The sequence below is a fragment of the Sturnus vulgaris genome, chromosome 6, assembly GCF_052056855.1.
Source record: "Sturnus vulgaris isolate bStuVul1 chromosome 6, bStuVul1.hap1, whole genome shotgun sequence".
Classification (NCBI taxonomy): Eukaryota; Metazoa; Chordata; class Aves; order Passeriformes; family Sturnidae; genus Sturnus; species Sturnus vulgaris.
The window spans coordinates 46,326,091-46,345,278 of record NC_142248.1 but is presented as its reverse complement, the minus strand read 5'-3'; the positions used below and the strand labels follow the sequence as shown (position 1 = coordinate 46,345,278).

The 19,188-nt window shown below is 46.2% G+C and overlaps 1 protein-coding gene across 6 annotated transcripts in view; it reads right to left on the bottom strand.

Moving 5' to 3' along the window:
* The window catches only part of NIN (ninein), a 56,466-nt gene that overhangs the window by 15,839 nt on the left and 21,439 nt on the right, over positions 1-19,188 (bottom strand). For 5 of the 6 annotated variants that reach the window (XM_088166428.1, XM_088166426.1, XM_014885899.2 and 2 more), the window contains exons 6-23: positions 18,994-19,181; positions 17,833-17,979; positions 16,788-16,955; positions 15,058-15,194; positions 13,867-14,007; positions 12,967-13,141; positions 12,313-12,423; positions 11,508-11,597; positions 9,779-9,932; positions 9,348-9,469; positions 8,571-9,097; positions 5,942-7,924; positions 4,649-4,774; positions 3,770-3,839; positions 2,859-3,074; positions 2,428-2,541; positions 1,103-1,225; positions 469-582 (exon numbers count right to left, since the gene is read on the bottom strand). In XM_088166428.1, the coding sequence (XP_088022554.1) occupies positions 469-582; positions 1,103-1,225; positions 2,428-2,541; positions 2,859-3,074; positions 3,770-3,839; positions 4,649-4,774; positions 5,942-7,924; positions 8,571-9,097; positions 9,348-9,469; positions 9,779-9,932; positions 11,508-11,597; positions 12,313-12,423; positions 12,967-13,141; positions 13,867-14,007; positions 15,058-15,194; positions 16,788-16,955; positions 17,833-17,979; positions 18,994-19,181 (4,706 nt within the window). The remainder of the gene's footprint in view (positions 1-468; positions 583-1,102; positions 1,226-2,427; positions 2,542-2,858; positions 3,075-3,769; positions 3,840-4,648; positions 4,775-5,941; positions 7,925-8,570; positions 9,098-9,347; positions 9,470-9,778; positions 9,933-11,507; positions 11,598-12,312; positions 12,424-12,966; positions 13,142-13,866; positions 14,008-15,057; positions 15,195-16,787; positions 16,956-17,832; positions 17,980-18,993; positions 19,182-19,188) is intronic. The other variant, XM_088166429.1, reaches the window with a different exon arrangement.

Sequence of the window (19,188 nt, the reverse complement as noted above, 5' to 3'; positions counted from 1 at the left end):
CCCTCACTTTGAATAGAGCCACAATGCTGCATTCACCAGAAACATCCTCCAGCCCTGAGTATTTACTGTGAGATGCTGGAAAGAAGCTTTCCCTTGAATTATTTGTTCCTCCTGGCAGCCCATGGCCAAAGAGAAACACCAGGAATGCTCAGCCAAGCAGGGAACCACTCGATCCCATCCCTGCCTGGGCAAGGATGAACCTGCACCAGGACAGAGGAGCAACAGCAGAATCTCTGCAGCATTTTAAGAATCACCAGGCAGAGGGAATTGGCAAAAATAACTTGGCTGTAGAGAGAAAAATCCCTCCTTGTGTTTAACAAGTTTGCTTTTGTCCTTTAAGGACATCACTTTGAAAGCCCCTCAAAGCAGCCATTCCCAGCTGCATGGCATCAGAAGGGAAAAAAAGCACTACAACAAATGACCAAAATGCTTTTATCCAGGGTTGTAACATAAATCAGTGTTTCATACCTTGTCCTGGGAGAGGCTGAGCTGAGCTTTCAGGGCCTGACTCTGCTGCTCCCAGGATTTCTGCTCCTGCTTCAAGCTGCTGACTGCACTCTCCAAGCAGCTGACCTGAGCTACCTGCAATGAGATTACATCAGGAATCCTCACTCAGGAATTTTTTTTTTCCACTCAATTTGACTTCAAGGGCTACCCTAGAGAGAGTTAAAGCCAAGGAAGGAAGGAAAACACAGGAAAGCAAAAATCCCCTCAGCTGAATTTCCACACAATGGGATTATTATTTACAGTGTGCAGACTGTTCTGCTCCAGTTCAGAGTTACAGTAAGTTAGAGATGCAATAAAAGTCCAAGAACACTGTCTTCCTTGTCCTGCTGCAGTATTTATATCCAGGCCTCTCTTCCTTGCAATGTTTGGAATTTTCTACATAATCAAATTACAGTAAAGCTGTGCTCCAGAATTTACTCTTTCTTCTCTAAGACCAGCTAGGAAAAAAAAAAAAATTAAGGCACTGGCAATTAAATCTTTGTCTGGCTTGAGGGTGAAGAAAAAAAACCATCCAGAGAAGTTGTACAGGTTTTGGTGATACAGATAATGATGTAGGAATTTGAACAGCACATCTGGATTTGCAGTTCTTTCTTACCTTATCAATACATCTGTTCAGCTCCTCACTCAGGGCTTCTTTCTCTTTCTGCAGCTTTTCATTTTTAGTGATTAAACTTGAAACTTCATTTTGAAGGTCAGCAAGATCAGGACATCTGGGCAGCTGTGGGAAACAAACCCCTCACAGTTGAATTTCTGTGCTGGTGGAGAATTTGGCATGAAAATCATGAGATACCCAAATGGTTTAGGTTGGAAGGGACTTTTAAAGGTCATCAAATTCCAATCCCTCTGGAATAAGCAGGGACATCTTCCACTCCAAGCTGTCCTTGGACACTTCCAGGGATCCAGGAGCAGCCACAAATTCTTTGAGCAGCCTTTGAGGGCCAGGGCCTCACCACCCTCCCAGGGAGGGATTTTTCCATAATATCCCACCTAAATCACACCAAGGGAAAAATCACTGCACTGCTGACTTTTAATCCTTTTCCCAACTGACCCAGTGCTTTATCACTGCCTTTCCTCATTCCATCTCCTGCCTGTAATTACACTCCAGCCACAATCCACTCATTTCTGAATAGGCCTCAGCTGCTTTTGCTTTTTAAGACCATTATCTACCCTGAGCACTGGGTGCCTCAACTGAGTGTTTTACACCGTGCAGAAAATGACTTTGTGGAGCCCTAATCAGGGAACTGACTCATTTGAAGCCTTCATTATCTGTGTTTATTAGCATATATTTACAGCCAATTGAACTGTGCTTGTACAGGAGATAACTGAGCTCTCCAGGAAATGATCCTCAAATGTTGTGGGACTCTGATATCTCCAGATGGGTTTAGCAACAGGAATTCTCCCTGACAGGACATGCTGGAAGAACTCACTCCTGAAATGGAGCTAAAATGGGTTATCACATTTACACAGGGAAATGTTCTCCTGTGGATCCCAACTGCCCTGTCTATTCCTTATTTAGACCTTTAAATCTTTATCTTGACCAAAGCTTCTCTTTGGAGATCCACTGCTCCCAAAAATCTTTTGGTGAACTCAACCTTATTTGATGCATTGTGCTGGAAACTGTTTCAAGAGGAGTTACATTCCCTTACTTTTATGACCTTTCTTTAAAGAAATGAACTATTTCCACCTCCTAATTTTCATCCATTAAGAGATGGTGAAAATCAATCTGATGGCACTCAAATAGAATCCCAGAAGGATTTGGGTTGGAAGGGATCTTTAAAAGTCATCAAGTTCCAATCTCTCTGGAATAAGCAGGGACACTTTCCACTGTCCCAAGCTGCTGCAAGCCCCACCCAGCCTGGCCTTGGACACTTCAGGGATCCAGGGACAGCCACAGCTCCTCTGTGCAATGGGATGCCAAACCTGTTTTGTCTTCTCCAGCTCCTGCTTGAGGATGTGGTTCTCCTGCTCCAGTAGATGAGCCTGAACCTTCATTTTTGACACCTCCATCTCCAAAGATGACACCAGATTTGATGACTGCAAAAAAGAAAAGGCTCAGATTTCAATTTAGGAGACTCACAGAGCACCAAAGTTAAAGCAGAGGATGTTGCAGCCACTGGATAGAGCTGAGATGGCACTGGATGAACAACAGCCATGCTGGAAAGTGCAGGGAAATATTTGCCATCACTAAACTGTCCTTTCAAGATAAACCTGCATATTTTTCCTTCCTGGCTTTTGGCTGCTGTTGTGTTTAAGCCAGCACTTAGCAAAGCTCAGCTTTGAAATCCCATGCACATCCCAGGACAGAGATGCCAATTCCAAAGCTCCTGAAATCCAACTACCAAATCCCATACCTCTACTTTGGACTTTTCCAGTTCCTCTTTCAGCAGCAGCCTCTCCTTTTCCCATTCTTCCAGGGTACACTTCCCCTCTTCCCTTTCCTTTTGCTTGAGCACCTTTGCCAGCTGTTGATTGAGATCCTGCACATCTGCTTGGTTTTTGGAGTTCCTCTGGCTGAGCTCTGTATTTTCAGAGTCCAGCTGTTGGTTCCTGGTCTTCAGATCTGCCACCTGAGCAGGGACAGCAGTGATTTTACACTGGGAATGAGATTTTGGGTATTTCCTTTCTATGAAGGTGACTGAAGATCTGGCAAATCTCACTCCCACAGTGACTCCAAACAAATAATTTGTCATAATTGGCCTTAATTAGACCAGCACCCTTTGCCATGCTGGTGTGGATTTTGAGGGTTATCCCAATAGATTATTCTGAGCAAGTATTTTCCTAAGCAATGACATGGACAAAATAATCAAGATGACATGGATGTAAAAGGTAATTAATCCTTCTACCCATTGTAACAAGCCACCCCTAAAATAAAAGTAGCAGCCACATGGATAAAACTGGCAGCATTCATAGACCAAGTCAGCTGGAAAATTAGAAGAGGTTGAATTTCTATTTCTCATGGGCTACTGCAGAGAATCGCCCAAAAACTACAGAACAAAAGATTTAAACTTTGTATTTTTATGAAATCAACTTTCCAAGCTGACTGTGGGAAGTGCTCTCAAGCCTGTGAGCTGGACAATTACAGCTTTTGTCTTATGAGCAGGTCAAGCAAGCCTCAAATCAATCCCAAAGAGGCAATAAAACAGTTATCAAAATGTTGAAATTTATAAAATGCTCATCTTCTGCTGCCTTTGTGACTACCCAAGGAAGAGCTTTGATGCAGTGATGATTTCTCCAGAGAAGGTTCTGGGCTCAGGCCACCCACCTGCTTTTTCAGGTTGTCAACCAACTTCTGCACAGCCACTTTCTCCTTTCTCACAGCCTCTATCTTCTGCCTGTGGAAAAATGAGAGCTCATTGACACTAAAATCAATTATCAATATACACAACAAAATTGCACACGAGGACACCACCTCAAGCTCTGCCAGGGGAGGTTTAGATTGGAGATTAGGAAAGATTTCTTCAGTTCCATGACAGTGGTAGAGTCCCCACCCCTGGAAAATCCATGTGGATGTGGCACTTGGGGACATGGGTCAGTGGTGGCCTTAATGGTTGGACTTGATAATCTTGGAGGTCTTTTCCAACCTTAATGATTCCAAAAATGAGCTGTTTCTATAAACACCACTAGAAATGGTAATTGTGGATATTTATTTATTTATTGCTCAGCATCCCTGTTGTGCATCAACTTGGCAAGTGCTCAACCTCTCAAGGTGCCCCAAGTGGATCTTTCCTAGAGGAGAAGAATAATCCCAGGATCATGGATGGTTCTGCACTTGCCAAAGACCCAGCCACTGGAATAATCTGTCAGATGAGCCTCTCTCTCCCTGCCTTTGCTCAAGCACAAATAATTGCATCAGGTCAGCTCTTAAATAGCTCCTGTGCTCGTGTGTGTTACTGGGTCACCTCAATGCCTACAGCTAAACCCCTGCCTGGCTCTGGGGATGGGCAGGACAAGCTGGGGCAGGGAAAAGGATGAGGAATAACCTGTCAACCTGCTGGATTTCCAACAGCACCATAAAATAACCCCATTTTGGATTTGTACAGCACCTAACACACAAAGGAGCTCGGGAGAATGAACCCATTGTGGCTGAGCCACAGCAACAGCCTGAAGGCATCACAGGGTACATTCCCCATGGAATTCTCACCTCATTTCTTCCCTGGATCCATTGAGCTCCCTCAGTTTCAGGCTGGATGCACTCCCTTCCTCACTTAATAAAGTCACTTCATTTTTCAGGACGGCGTTTTCCTCACGGAGCTTCTCGGCCTCGCACCTGTGGCAGAGACAGGAGAAAAGTGAGAACAGTTCCTGTAGGACACCCTGAGAGGGGAAAAAGTCCCACAAGTCAGAGCTACCTGTAAGGCTTCAAAAACAAAGCTACAGTTGCCTTGTTTTATGTATAAAAGGTAAATATATATATTTTACATGAATTCAGCAGGAGCGCTCCCCAGTTTGTTCCAAAACCCCCAAATTTTTACAACAAACTTAAAAAAATAACCTGGGATTTTTGGGGCATGTTTTTGAGCACCTAAAACGAGTTTAAATTTTAAATTTTCACACTAATATTCTACATATCTTTCAGTCCTTAAGCTACAAATAACTGAACACCACAATATGCAGATTGCCAGGAGAGTGAGCTGTTTCCCCAACTCAGAATTCTGGGAACAGCACGGCTGGAAATTGTCTTTTCTGTCCTCAGGAGACTGCACAGAAATAACTTAGCCATGGTGGGACACCTGAAAGAACAATTTCCTGCAGGAAGCTGGTGCTGAACAATAATTAAGCCACTTGTAGCCACTTTATCCATAAATAAAAAGAAATCCTTGCTGAAATACAGCAGTTAAAAACAAGTAGGTAAAACCTATGATGAATATAATATAATGAATAAATGTTTTATAACTCTATTTACCATATATCACACTCCTGAGGGGTTCCTAACTGGGGAAAAAAGTCCCTATAATTCCTTAATATTAACCTAAATGTTGAGAAAAATAGAAGCACTTTCAGCACTTCAAATTACCATAATTCTACAGCATTCACCAACACACTGAGGGAAAACAGGAGCAATTTTAGCCTTGTGAGCAACATTCAGCTCTAGAAGGGAACAAACTGAGTGAAGTGAATATTAGTAAAAGCTACAAAGCACTCTGGAAGTGTTACCATGGATTTTGGACATGGAAATAAAATGAGTTTGTGCTGGAGGACGAGCTACACACGGTGACGGTGACATCCACAGACAGGACAGCTGGCAGGTGCTCCTGCTTAGGAGAGGAGTAAGTCACACACAGTTATTTATTCCAGTGGTCTTTATCCAGGATTAGAGGAGTTAGGAGTCCATGGCACTGTTTGCTACTCAGAGTTAAATCAAGAGTTAAACTACGGTGGTTAAAGGAGCAGCCAAGGCAGCGCTGGGTTAGTGGCTAACGTGGCATTACGTTACCTCAGCAGGTCAACCTTCTGCTGCAGCTCAGTGCAAGTGCTCTGCAAGCCCTGGGTCACTCTGGCCTTCCTCTGCTCTGCCTCTGGGTCACCCTGAGCCTTCTCCATCTCTGGGTTGAGCTCCCTCGTTCCTGCTTTTCCCACTTCTGTCACGGCGCTGTCGCTTGGGAAATTCTTGTCCTGCTGGCTCATAAATGCACTGGGATGTTCTTCCATCTTCCCACCCCTCGTGTCACTGGGCACATCTGAGTTTCCTCGTTCTTGGACATCTTCCAATTCTTTAATATCCATGAGAAATTTGGTGTTTTCCTCTTCAAACTTTACACTTTCCACCTCACTTTCTTCCTGTTCACCATGAAGCCTTCTCAGCCTATGCAGCTTGTCTTCCAGCACTTCATTTTTTTCAATTAACTGCATCACTTCAGCTTTCAGATCCTCGTTTTCTACCTGAATTTCTTCTTGTAGTGACAGAAGTTCAGCCTGTGCCATGGATCTGTCTTGCAGCTCTTCCATCCTTTTCCAAAGTTGAGCTATTACGCTCCTCAGGTCACCATTTGCTGCCCCAGGAGTGTGATCCAGCAGGAGAGAGGCTTCACTCAGTTCTTCAGCCCTCTCCAGCTCCACCTGCACCTTCAAAGCATCAGAAACAAATCCTTGATTTTTGGGAGCTCTTCTGTGATTTAGCAGATGAACCTTCTGCTGTTTGACACCGTTGTGTAGCGTTTTTGGGCTGGGAACTTTCTCCAGATCTCTCTTTTTTGGCAGCAGAGGCACCCAAGAAAGGCTCTTGTCACAATCCTGGTTGCCATCAGCAGCCAGAGCTGCTGGATTTCTCTGGATCCAACACCCCTGTGCCTCAGGGAGACCACCAGCTCTGGCTTTCACACATCCCTCCTCCAAATCCCAATCCATCTCTGACATTTCTTCTAGGTCTGTAGCATCAGCCTCCAGAGGTGCAAGGACACTGAAATCTGCTCCCATGGCTACATCTTGACAATCACTGGGCAACCTTTCAAAACTGGGATCTATTTCCTCTGGTTCTGAGCCCGAGTGGGAGCAGCTGGGACTGGGAGGTTGCAGAAGCTGCTGCTCTGCTGCTTCCAGCCGGTGCTGCAGCCTCAGGATCTGGGCAGCCATCCTGACATTCTCCTTCACTGCCTGCTCATGCACCTTCTGCAGGTTTTGGAGAACATCCCCATCATCTCCCAGAGGAGCTGCACCAGGAAAAGCAGCGATCTGGCTCTTGGCTTTTGCATACTCACTCTCCAGGACCCTGTAATGGCTCTGCAGGGCAGAAAAACTCCGTGTTTCCCACTGCAATTTCTGGATTTTCCCTCGGAGCTCTGAGATTTCCAAACCCATCTCATTCTTTTCTGTCTCTGCTCTTTCACAAATGTCTTTGTTTAAACTCTCCAAAGCAAGAAGTCTGGAATTGAGCTTCTCCTTCTCTTGCTTATACTCACTGTCCAGTCTCTCCAGCCTTTCCCTAAGCAGTTTCCCATTTTGCTGCACTGTTGATATATGTTCATCTTTCTCCTTTAGCTCTTTTTCATGGTCATTTTGGAGCTGGTTTATTTTCTCATTCATTTTTTCCTCTTGTTCCTGAGCAGCATTCCTTAGCTCTAGCAGCTCCTTCTCCAGCTGCTCCCTCTCACACACCAGCTTGTTCACTTCTTCCTTGAAATTTTTCTCCAGGAGATCCTTCTCCTGCCTCAGGGAAGAAGAAAAAGCCTTTTCACTTGCCAGCCTTTCCTTCAGCCGCTCGTGGGCTTCAGCAACCTCCTGAGCAATTTCATCCCTTTCAAATTCCCACTGGGATTTCTCCTCTCTCTGCTGCTCAGCAAGTTCCTGCAGCTCTCGCTGGTAACGTCCTTCCAGACTCTGGAGGGTTTCTTCATATTTATTCACAAGTGTCTGTGTGTCCACAGAAAACTGAGTTTGTGCATGAGATGCTCTTCTGTTATAGTCACTTGCCATTTTTTTCCTAGACATGGTTAACATAAGATATTACTAAACTACCTCAGAGATTCAAGTTGCTTTTTAGGCTGAATAAAGCAAGTTGGAAATGTACTTTTTTTTTTTTTTCACTGACTATTGGATGGGTGTTTCTGAGGCAATCTGGTGAAATTTCAAAGAGAAAAACTGCAACAACTCATGAAATGTCCTCAGAAAAGGTTTGATGTGCAATATGTGCCCTTCAGTTCCTGTGCTCGGATTTTGGGGGGCAGATGCTCTCACCCCCATCACCCCAGGCTGCCTTCAGTTTCTTTTCACACTCCACGTTGACTAAAAGCACTTCCCAGCCACCCCTTTCCTTCTTCAGCAAAGAACTCTGAAAACCCACAAGTTTTAAAAGGACCAAGCAGGGATTTGTGGAGCACAGGAATCCTGAACAAAGCTCGAGTTAATCACACCTGGTTATGCTTTAACACTACTGCTGCCTCTGGGTGAGCTAAAAATGAATCTAAACATGAGAAAGGTCAGAAGAGAAACAACCCTGGAGGGCAGCCCAGTGCTGTGGAACAGAGCAGAACATCCCAGGACATTTGGAATTCCCCATCAGGGAATCAGCACTGGGCTCACCCAGGCCACCAGGCTCCAGCACTGTCCCCACCTGAGGTGACACTCACCTTTCCTCCTCCAGCTCCTGCTCGTGCTTCCTCAGCAGCTCTTCCTGGAGCTCCTCCTTCTCCAGGGCGTGCACCTCTGCCAGCCTCTTCACCTGCTCCTGGAAGCCTCTTTCCAGCTCCCCCTTCTCCTCCTGCAGTGTCTGCACCACAGCTCTCATCTTTTCTTCCACCCACACACTCTTCTGCATCAGCTCCTGCCGTTCTTGCCTGAACTTCTCATTCACCTGCTCCAGTCTGGCCCTCACATCATCTTCATGCTCCTGCCTCAACAGTTCCTGCAGACTGGCTTTCTCCTCATCAAAATTCATCTGTAATTTGTTTTTCTCCTCGTTGTATTTACAGTCGAGCTTTTCCTGCTGCTCTCTGAGTGCTGCTGCCTCTCCCTGCAGCTCTGCTATTTGATTTTTAAGGCCAGTGATCTGCTTTTCCATGACATTCATCTCCTCAGCATACTTCTGCCTCATGTCCTCTTGCTCCTTTTCCCAGTGGGCTTTTGTCTCATCCAGCTGCTTTTCATAATGGCTCACCTACAGAAGGGAAAACAGGATGGATTCATTCATTTTCACAGAATGTTCTACAGGGATGCTTTCCTCAAGATTTCCATCTAGTTTTATATATTCATTCTACTGAATATTTTGATTTACACTCCAGCATTTTATTTGAATTTCTCTGCAAACAATGTGTAAGTGCTCAGCTTTATTTCCTACTGGGATCACAGAATCCCAAATCGGTTTGGGAGGGAAGGGACCTTAAAGACCATCTCATTGCAACACTTACTGTGTCTTCAAGCTCCTGTTTGAGGTGATGCAGATCCCTGTGGTGTTGCTCCTTCATCTGTTCAATGGCCATCTCTGCCTCTATGCTCATATTTAATGGGTTGCAGTCTTCTGAACCAAGTCCTTTAGAAACAGTAATCAGGCAATAATAATTTCTGTAACTGTAAAAACATTAACTATACAGTACATAAATATCATTCTCAACAGAAATCACTTCATCAATTTAAATTTGTTTAGCAGCTCTCAAACTCCCATCACAAACAGCCAGGTAGCTGCAAACATTAATTGCAGCTTTAAATTTGCTTCAGCATAGTCCAAATCAACATTAAACACCAAATTAGAGGTGGTGACCAAGGTTTTCATGGAATGACCTCTAAGATGTGACAAACACCTGCAGCACAGATCTCAGTCCTATAGGAGGGATTTTTTTACCTTGGTCAGGCTCAATCCCACCATTGCCATGACTCTTGATGTCAATGTCAAACTCTTCTGACAGGGAATTTTTCAGGGAAGGTCTGAGCACTTTGCCTTGGGCACGGTACTCCTGCAGCTCTGAGTGCAGCTCATCAATCTGGTCCTGCAGCTCCTGAGAGGAAAAAACCAAAAAAGCTGAGTGAAAAGGAACCGAGGCTGCTGAGCATCAACCCAGTCCCACCACAGCACATTTAGGTGGGAATTAAATCAGAGAAAGACTTGTCAAAAACCCACAGTGCCACAGTCATCCTCCTATCAGCCAAACAAGGGGGAATGGCTTCCCACTGCCACAGGGCAAGGATGGATGGGATATTGGGGAGGAATTCCTGCCTGTGAGGGTGGGGAGGCCCTGGAATAGAATTCCCAGAGAAGCTGTGGCTGCCCCTGGATCCCTGGGAGTGTCCAAGGCCAGGCTGGGCACTGGGGCTTGGAGAAACCTGGGATAGTGGAAGGTGTCCCTGCCCATCCAAGAGATTCTTAATGTCCCTTCCAGTCCAAACCATTCTGGGATTCTCTGATGATTCTACAACACCAAACTCTCCAAGGTGAAAGTGTAACACACTCCAGGAGCTCTCCCTTTATTCCTTCTTCCTGTGACCTTTTATTAAAAAGCAATTTTAGTAACATTTTCAAGCAGTTGGGAAATGCCTCTTCAAACACCATCTCCTTGAAGAATCAAATCAGAAGCAAAAGATCAAATTAGGAAAGAGATCCCCTCATTATTGCATTCACCATCTGGTCCTTCCTCCTGCCTGCCAGCAGAACATCCCAAGGGTTTGTGCCAAGAGCTGTGCACTCCACTCCAGAACAGCAGTTATTGAGGAAAACAATTCCCTGAATGTGCAAACACAGAATCCTGCAGGTCTGCAAGGCCCAGGAACTGAACCTTGAGTACTGATTGATATCTGCCACCCTCAAAAATAGAAAAATCAGCTGCATATCAAGAAGTATCGATTGAAATCCTATTTCTAGACAATTTTTTGCTTTTAAACTGCAGCTTCCTAAGACAGCTTCCGATCCAAATTTTTGCAAAGGCTTTATTGAATGGAAAGGATCCTGCAGAACAGATCACAGAATCACAAAATGATTTGAGTTGGAAAGGACCTTAAAGCCCATCCCATTCCAAACCATGGGCAGGGACACCTTTCACTGTCCCAGGATGTTCCAAGCCCTCTCCAACCCAGCCTTGGACACTTCCAGGGATCCAGGGGCAGCCACAGCTTCTCTGGGCAACAGATGAGCTGGTACCTCTGCAGATATCAGAGAGCAGATGAGTCTGCAGGCTCACCTTGAATTCTTTTAAGTACACAAGATGGAGGAGAGCAAACTTTCTATTCTCAGGTGTATTTAAAAAAAGATATTTCTGGTCTGAAAACCAGCAAGATGTGGATGTATCTTATTTCTCCTCTAAGTTCCTGCAACTCTGAACTCACAGGGCTCCATGGGCCCTCTCCCAGCCCACTCTGGGGGCACTCACTCTCTCAGCTCAGCCAGTTGATTCTGTGGGAAGAGTTTTCCAACCTGCCTTGTGCTGCTGTTGGCAGTGAGGATGTGGCACTTGGGGACATGGGACAGGGTTTGGCAGTGCTGGGGGAATGGCTGCACTCAATCTGAGAAGGATTTTCCAAGCTAAATGGTTCTGTGATGTTCCTGGTGGACACAGGAGCCAGGTCTCAGCTCCACTTACCCTGCACTGCTGCTCATACTCGCTCCTCATCTGGGCCAGCCTCTCCTCCTGCAGGAAAAACTCTGCACTGGTGGGATCCAGGTCACCAAACTGGAACACAGGCATGGAATATCCAGTTATCCACCCACCCAGCAGCCCTGGATCCAGCATGGATCCAACAGTCCTGCAGCCTGCACTCCCCCTCTCCACTCTGGATTTTTATTTTAAATAAACTCCACTTTGCTCCTAGCAGGAAATGAATAACTTCTCCAAAAAACTTGTCTGCCATCTAGCACAGCTCTCATGTTCATTCTTATTCCAGATCACAGCATATCTCAGTGTGGCAAATAATCCCAAACTTTAAAGAAGGCTGGAAATCCCAATATATGAACCTTAGGCTATGGCTGCACCAACTTAAATCATCTTTGGAGAAGCTGCTGTTCTGAAAAGTTTTATGTAATACAGCCATGAACAGCTGTTCACCTCAATTTTCACCTAATTCCAGCAGTGATGCCATATAAAACCTCACTTTTCCTGCATCATCTTCCCTGGAAAGGACCTGCAAGTTGGGCCTGTCCAAAACTCTGCACTGGGGGAAAAGAAAAAAAAAAAATCCCTACAGATCTGCAGGATGATTGCTTCACACTTAATTAGAATAAAATGACAGCTAAGGTGGAATATTTATATTTTCCAGTCCACATCACCAAGGCAGGCTGTGCCTGGATAATCTGGATAGGGACCCCAAAAGCCTCTGGACATCAAGCTCAATTGCAGCAACCTAAAAGTGATTTAATTCTGAAACCCCACTGGGAAAAGAAGGATTTACCTTCTCAGCCAGGACATTTTCCAAGTTCCTCTGCAGTTTGCTTGCCAGATTTTCACACTCTGTCAGTTTTTCTCCCGTTTCCAACAGCTCGTTTTCCAGGCGGCTGTTTTCCTGGACCAAACAAAAAAAAAACCCCACAACAGCCTCAACATTTGGAGGAGGAAAAATCAGCAAGTGTTAACTCATCAAAATAAAGGTAACTCCCAATCAAGCCAGAGCATGACATTATTTCAAGCTTCAGGTGATGACAGGAATTATTAATCCATCCACACACAACCCACTCCTGCCACAGCAAATGTGAACATTGGAATTTTGATAAATTACCAAAAGGTTTAACAGCAAGTTTTCTTTGGATGGTTGGTTTGTTTTCAAAAGAGTATTTTAAACTTGATCAAGATGTTTTATCTCCTGGTGCAGAGCTGTGCACACACACTCTGCACTTGATGGCAGCAGAGATTTGAACTGGAGATGAGGAATCCATGGAACAACCCAAACACCGATTCTCATGGATGCACCTCTACCTTGCTGCTTAAATTTAGCTGATTTTGGCCAGCTAAACATAGCCCACAACTCATCCTTTCAACAAGAATCACTTCCCCTCCCAGGATATCCCTGCTTTTGGGGGAAATCCTGGCTGTGTTAATCCCTGTTTACCTTCAGGGCCAGGGCCAGGCGGTCTCGGATGTAATTCTCATCCATTTTGAGCTTTTCAATGTCCTGCTCCAGCTCCAGCCTCTGTTTGTTGGCCTGCTGCAGGATCTGCTCCCTCTCTCTGCGGAGCTCGTTCTTCAGAGCAGCAATTCTCTCCTTGTACTCCTCATCCAGCTTCCTGCAGGGCACAGGGGACAGCAGCTGGGTAGAGGAGTGACAAACACTGCTGGGAGGGGGTGTTGGATCCCACAAAGCTGGAGGTTTTTTGAGCTTTCTGTGCTATCAGGCACTGACCCCCTGCAGAACACTGCTTTGGAGCTGAGAGCTCAGAGATAACTTCTAAATTTAAGTCATGGAGTTAAAATCACGGGTGTGGAGTTAAATAGAAATGTGGGATTTCACATGGTGAAAGGTTTTAAATTTGAGGTTTTTACAATATAGTAAAAAGTATGGGACAAGATGGAGGACTTGGGGTGGTGTCTCTTTCAATGCTCATCTTCTTCATGGTTTCAGGCAGCAGTTTCTGGTTGGTCAGTCAGTGTCACACTGAGGGTCATGGGAATTCAGTTATTAAGTTAAAAGTATAAATAATACAAGTGCTAATTCTCTATTAGACTGTTTAGCTTTAAGAAACCTTGTAGAAACTAAATCTTCCTCCCTTTTCCTCACTTCTAGCAAGTAGCTAAAAGTGCTGTCCAATACTCTGTACTTTTGGATAAGATTTAATAAACAACCAAGCCCAAACACAAAAAAACCCCATTTCCATCGTCTATTTGCTAATCCTGGCTCTAAATAAAGGCAGAAAAAAACTGAAACAAAGCACTAATGATGCCACAGGTGGTCCCCAAGCCACCAGGGCAGTGGTGGCCAGAGCAGGGAGGGGAGATCCAGGTGAGGTTGTACCTGAGGTTGTACTCGTTGCGGCGCTCGATGGCAGCGTGGTGATCGTCCACTTCTGAGGCCATCAGGGATTTCAGCTTCTCTGCTTTCTCCAGGTCTGACCTCAGCTTCTCCTTCTCCCTGGCCACTTGGTCAAACCTCTCCCTAGGCAGAGCAGAGCCAGCCTAGATTAGGTGAGTCCTCGCTGCTCCCCCAAAATGGGGATTTGAAACATCAGAGGAGAAGCTTGGAAAGATCTCCAAGGGTCTCATCAACTGCATTTAGTCACTGGATTTGAAACCTGTATCCAAATAGTTCTGGACATGTCTTGGTATCTCCACAGATCCTGAGACCCTCAGCTGTGGCCCAGCCCCCCCAGTTCCAATCCTGAAACGGTTTGGGTTGGAAGGGACCTTAAATCCCATCCCATTCCACTCCTGCCATGGGCAGGGACACCTTCCACCATCCCAAGTTACTCCAAGCCCCAATGTCCAACCCGGCCTTGGACACTTCCAGGGATCCAGGGGCAGCCTCAGCTTCTCTGGGAGAACTGTTCCAGAGCCTCAGAGGCAGCAATTCCTTCCCAATATCCCATCCATCCCTGCCTTCTGACAGTGGGAAACCATTCCCTGTGTCCTGTCACTCCATCCCTTGTCCCCAGTCCCTCTTCATCAGCCCTTTTATTCACTGGAGGGGGCCCTGAGCTCTCCCTGGAGCCTTCCTTTTCAACAGAGAAACCTGCACAGCAAGTCCAGCACGAGGACAAACTGTGTTGACTTGCAAAGGAAAAACACTGGGATTTACAGTGGGTTTGTACCTCACCTCCACATCTATCACATGGCAGAACTCTGCAATGCCCCAGCTCAGTTTGGATTAAAGGTACTGATAAACCCCACCAGCCTCTGCCCTGAGCTGTGCATTCCTTGGCCATCACTGACCACTGTGGACAGCAGTGACCACTCCCAGACTGGGAACAGCCTGCTGCTTCCATTTTTTATTTTACAACTACATTCTTCTGCAGCCCTTGGAGGTTTGAGTGTTTTTTCCCAGGCAAAACAAGACAGCTGGAAGTTTCTGAGCACTCCAACAGAGAACTGAACCTTTCAGTGCCACCCCAGTGTCCCTAGGATCACCACCAGCCATCAGCTGCTCCCTCAGCTCCTGCTTGGCCAAGCAGAGCAGGCAGCAGCACATCCAGCAATCCCTGGGACTCACATCAAGTGCCTGATCTCCGTTTTGAAGCTGGCCAGGGCTGCCTGGTGCACCCCATTCTTGGTGATTAGCAGCTCATTCTCCAGTGCCAGTGTCAGCTCTGTCAGGTTCACCTTCCCATCCAAGCTGAAGTCCAGAGCCTGTGGGAACAAAGCAGCCTTTGAGCAGAACGAGCTTCCAGCAGCAGCCTGCAGACATTTGTGAGGGATTGACAGCATAAAACGAGCAGGCTCAGAAGAGATCCTTTGCTAATTAATCTGTCACAAACGCCCCCAGGGCAATAAATCAGATATCTCTGCCACCTCCCTCCAGTGCAGAGCTGCTGTGGAGATGGGAAGTGTCCTGGTTGTGCTGCAAGACCCAGAGGAAATGAAGCCCAGGTCTGATGAAATGCATTAATTGCCTGCAGGACACAGCACGGATCAGCTGCTGCAAGGAGGTGGTTGGGGATGTTTGAGTTAAACACGAGAAGATTTTGCAACAGAAGCAACACAAACAGCCCTGCAGGAAGGATTTGATGGTGAGCATCCCACCTCTTAGAAAGCAAGTTACCATCAGCAACTGCTTGGAATTTTGTAAAATCCCAGAATGGTCTGGGTTGGAAAAGACATTAAAGTCATCCAGTCCCACCCCATGCCATGGGCAGGGACACCTTCCACTACCCCAGAGTGCTCTAAGCCTTGTAAAAAAGCCTTTTCTTTCCCTGGAAGTGTTCAAAACCCATATGGATGTGGCTCTTGGGGATGGGCTTTAGTGGTGAACAAGGGCTAAGTTGACAGCTGGACTTTTCCAACCTAAATAATTCAACCTAACCCTGCAGAAGCACAAAGCAAAGCACTTGTGGTGGAGCTGAAACACTGCAGACACTGGAGAAACCACCCCAGTGACACCAGCACAAAGCAATTTTCCACAAATCTGGTGAAGGTGAAGAAAACCTGCTCAAATGATGCAAGGTTTAAATCCTGAGCAATGGCAGAGGTTATTCCAGCCTGGCTGGTCTCTATCCACAGACATTTAAAAGCCAGGAGAATCAGAGTCATCATTGTTGGGAATCCAGTGATGGTCACATGAAATTATCTTCTCCCATCCACAGCTTCTAACAAGATGGGACAGGGTTGGATTTATTCAGGTACCTGATTTCACCCCCATCACCCTTTTGCTCTGTCTAATGGAACACTGAGGACTGGGCAGGATTTCAAGGGCTGTCCTCCACCTCAGCACAAGCAATAATTCAGGTCACCCAAGTGCTGAGAGGTTTGCAGGTGCAGCTATTCAGGGAGGGAAAGGAATTAAATTGCTTCCTAACAAATGTAGGTGACCTCTTCAATGATGCTGGAAACCACAGTTTATTTTTATCATTAGCTTTTTGTTCTCTGGGATGCACCATAAAGGAAATGATTGGAAATTTCCCAGAATTCTTGTCACTAGCACTGGGAATTTTTATAGAATTATAGAATGGTTTGGGTTGGTGCAGATCTTAATGATCATCCAGTTCCAGCCCCCTGCCATGGCCAGGGACACCTTCCACTAGTCCAGGTTGTTCCAAGCCCCATCCAACTTGGCCTTGAACACTTCCAGAGATGGAGCAACCACAGCTTTTCTGTAGGAAGTTTTTAAAGGGGGAAAAACCAGAGACTTTGGAAAAGAAAAAAAAAAATAACACAGCATCCAACACAGGGAGAAAAAAAAAGAAAAATACACACAACCAGGGGTGAGATGCAGCTGGGGGTTACCTTCAGGATCTCCTGGCTGTTCTCGATGCCCTCCTGGTGCCAGCAGTCCAGGACTCCCTCCACACAGCCGTAGCCCATGCCATCATCCAGGCTGGAGAAGAGGGAGAAGCCGATGGTGCTGGGCATGGCCGAGGGCGTGGCCGTGCGCCTCCCGCTCTCGTCGAACGACTGGGAGAGAGGAGGAGGAGAAGGAGGATAAAGGCAGTGCCCACAAAGCTTTATCACTGGAATTGCCCTAGCACTACTCCAGAGATTAAGGATTAAACTCTGCTTTTCCTCACTGCCAAGTCGCTGCTGACCTCACGTCTGCCTGGGGCAGAACCAGGCACTCGGGATTTAAAATAAATCCAAGCAGGAGCAGTTTGTCAGAGCTGGCCTCGATGCTCCAGGAGGGTTTTGCACTGGTCATTTTTGGTTTGGGATGTCACCTCCCCTAAAACAGCTGCAGGGAGCAGTTGTAGAGTGGTTTGAGTAAAGCCCTCAGCTTCCAGGCAAAGATAGGGAGCAGATTTCAAACTCTCAGGAAAAAAAAGTAAAAATTGGGAGTAGAGATGTGGGACCTGCATGTCCCCAGCCAGTGCTTCCCCCTGCATCCAGTTTATATTGGATGTCCCACCCTGGAAGTGCTCCAGGCCAGGCTGGATGGACCTTGGAGCAACCTGGGATAGTGGAAAGTGCTGGAATGAGCTTTAAGGTCCCTTCCAACACAAACCACCCTGGAATTCTACAAGGCTCTACCATTTACACACTGCACTCCCCAGGTTGCCAGAGCCCTCTCCAAGCCACAGAACTTCAAAGGAGAGCCATGTCCCCTTTCTCTTTTTTTTATCTCTCCCAAAAGAGCTTTTTTTCTGAGAGAGAATTTGAAATCTGCTTTTGGAGCAGGGTATGCAGCAGCTCACTGCCACCCCCTCCTCTCTCTGTGGGGCAGGGGGACCCTCCCAGCTGCCCCTGCAGGGACAAACACTGAGAAACAGGCTGGGTGGGAATTGTTCAGGAATTCTCCTGCTCCTTTTACCCCAGGATTCACCTCTCACTTTCTCACCTGCATGGACAGGTGCCGTTTCAGCTGCCGGTATGGAGTAGATGCTGAAGGTGTGAGAGATTTCCCATTTCTAAACAGGCCATAAAAGAAATCTTCTATACTCATGGTCCCATCTTGCTCCAGGTTATGGAGCACCTCTTCAAGCATCTGCAAGGAGACAGAAATCCTGTAAAAGGCCAAAAACATCTGGCACAGAGTAAACATCCTATTCCCAAGGCTCCAAAAAGAGCAAGGCAAGAATTACCTGCTACATCAGCCTAACACATTTCCATATTCTCCATGTGGAAAATTGCAGGCACACATACACCATAAAAAAAACTCCTGGTCATCTTGGAGCTGCTGTTTAATGAGGCAGCAGGAAAAAAAAAAAATCTCATTTCCTTCTGCTCCCGAGACAGTGTGACCTCAGGAATTCAGCTCAAGGTACTGAGACAGATGCAAACCCTGAGCAGATTGAAGTGACCAGGCCAAAAAAACCCCTAACACACTGCAAGGTTATCATAAATCTGTTTTATGCTTCAGGGTATGCTGCTTTCTCAAAAGTAGGACTGGAGATGTTCAGATTAGTGCCTTGCTATTTCTTTGTCTAATGTTTATCTTTTCCATTTTCTGCCTTAATACCCTGAAAACATCTCATTGTGGATGCTGCAAAGGAATACCTGCTCAGAACATGTTTGCTGGAGGAAATTGTTACAAACAATGTTATCTTATCTTAAGATGCAAAAAATCTGACTTTTTTAATAAAACTAAATCCTAAGTTGACAAGAGCCTTTTTTTTTTGCTCAAGATTTCATTTTCTGGTGGGCTCTTGCTGCAGGACAGAAACAGCCCACAGGCCTTCACAAAGTCAAAAGCAACCACCTATGAATATTTAACCCATATTTGCTGTCTAGCTAGAAAATTCCTAGGATTAAGGAGACATGCTTGGAATCCAAGCCACGCTTTTAAATTCCAGTTCCCTCTGAGATTGCACGAGCAGACACGAACACCACGGCTCTGGCTTCTCCTGGAACAGCCTGATGGTTTGGGACCAAAAACCTCCCTGGAAGACCAGGAGCTGGAGCTGGAAACTCCTTTCCAAGCAGCCACCCGTGCTTGTGGTGAATCCCAGGAGGGATTTTGGGGACCCAGGCAGGGACAGGGGTGGGGTGGGATGCTCACCTCTCCAGCCACGGCGTGCAGCCCATACTGCTCACAGATGGAAACCAGCTTCTTCCTGTTCAGGTGGCCATCCCTGGTGATGCCCAGGTGCTCACACACCTCCTGAAGCTTCTCCTCGATCCAGTCTGGGCTTGGTGAGGCACCAGGGGAGGCATTCAGGTCGTCTGGGTTCCAGAAGCGCAGCTGTCCTGGAAA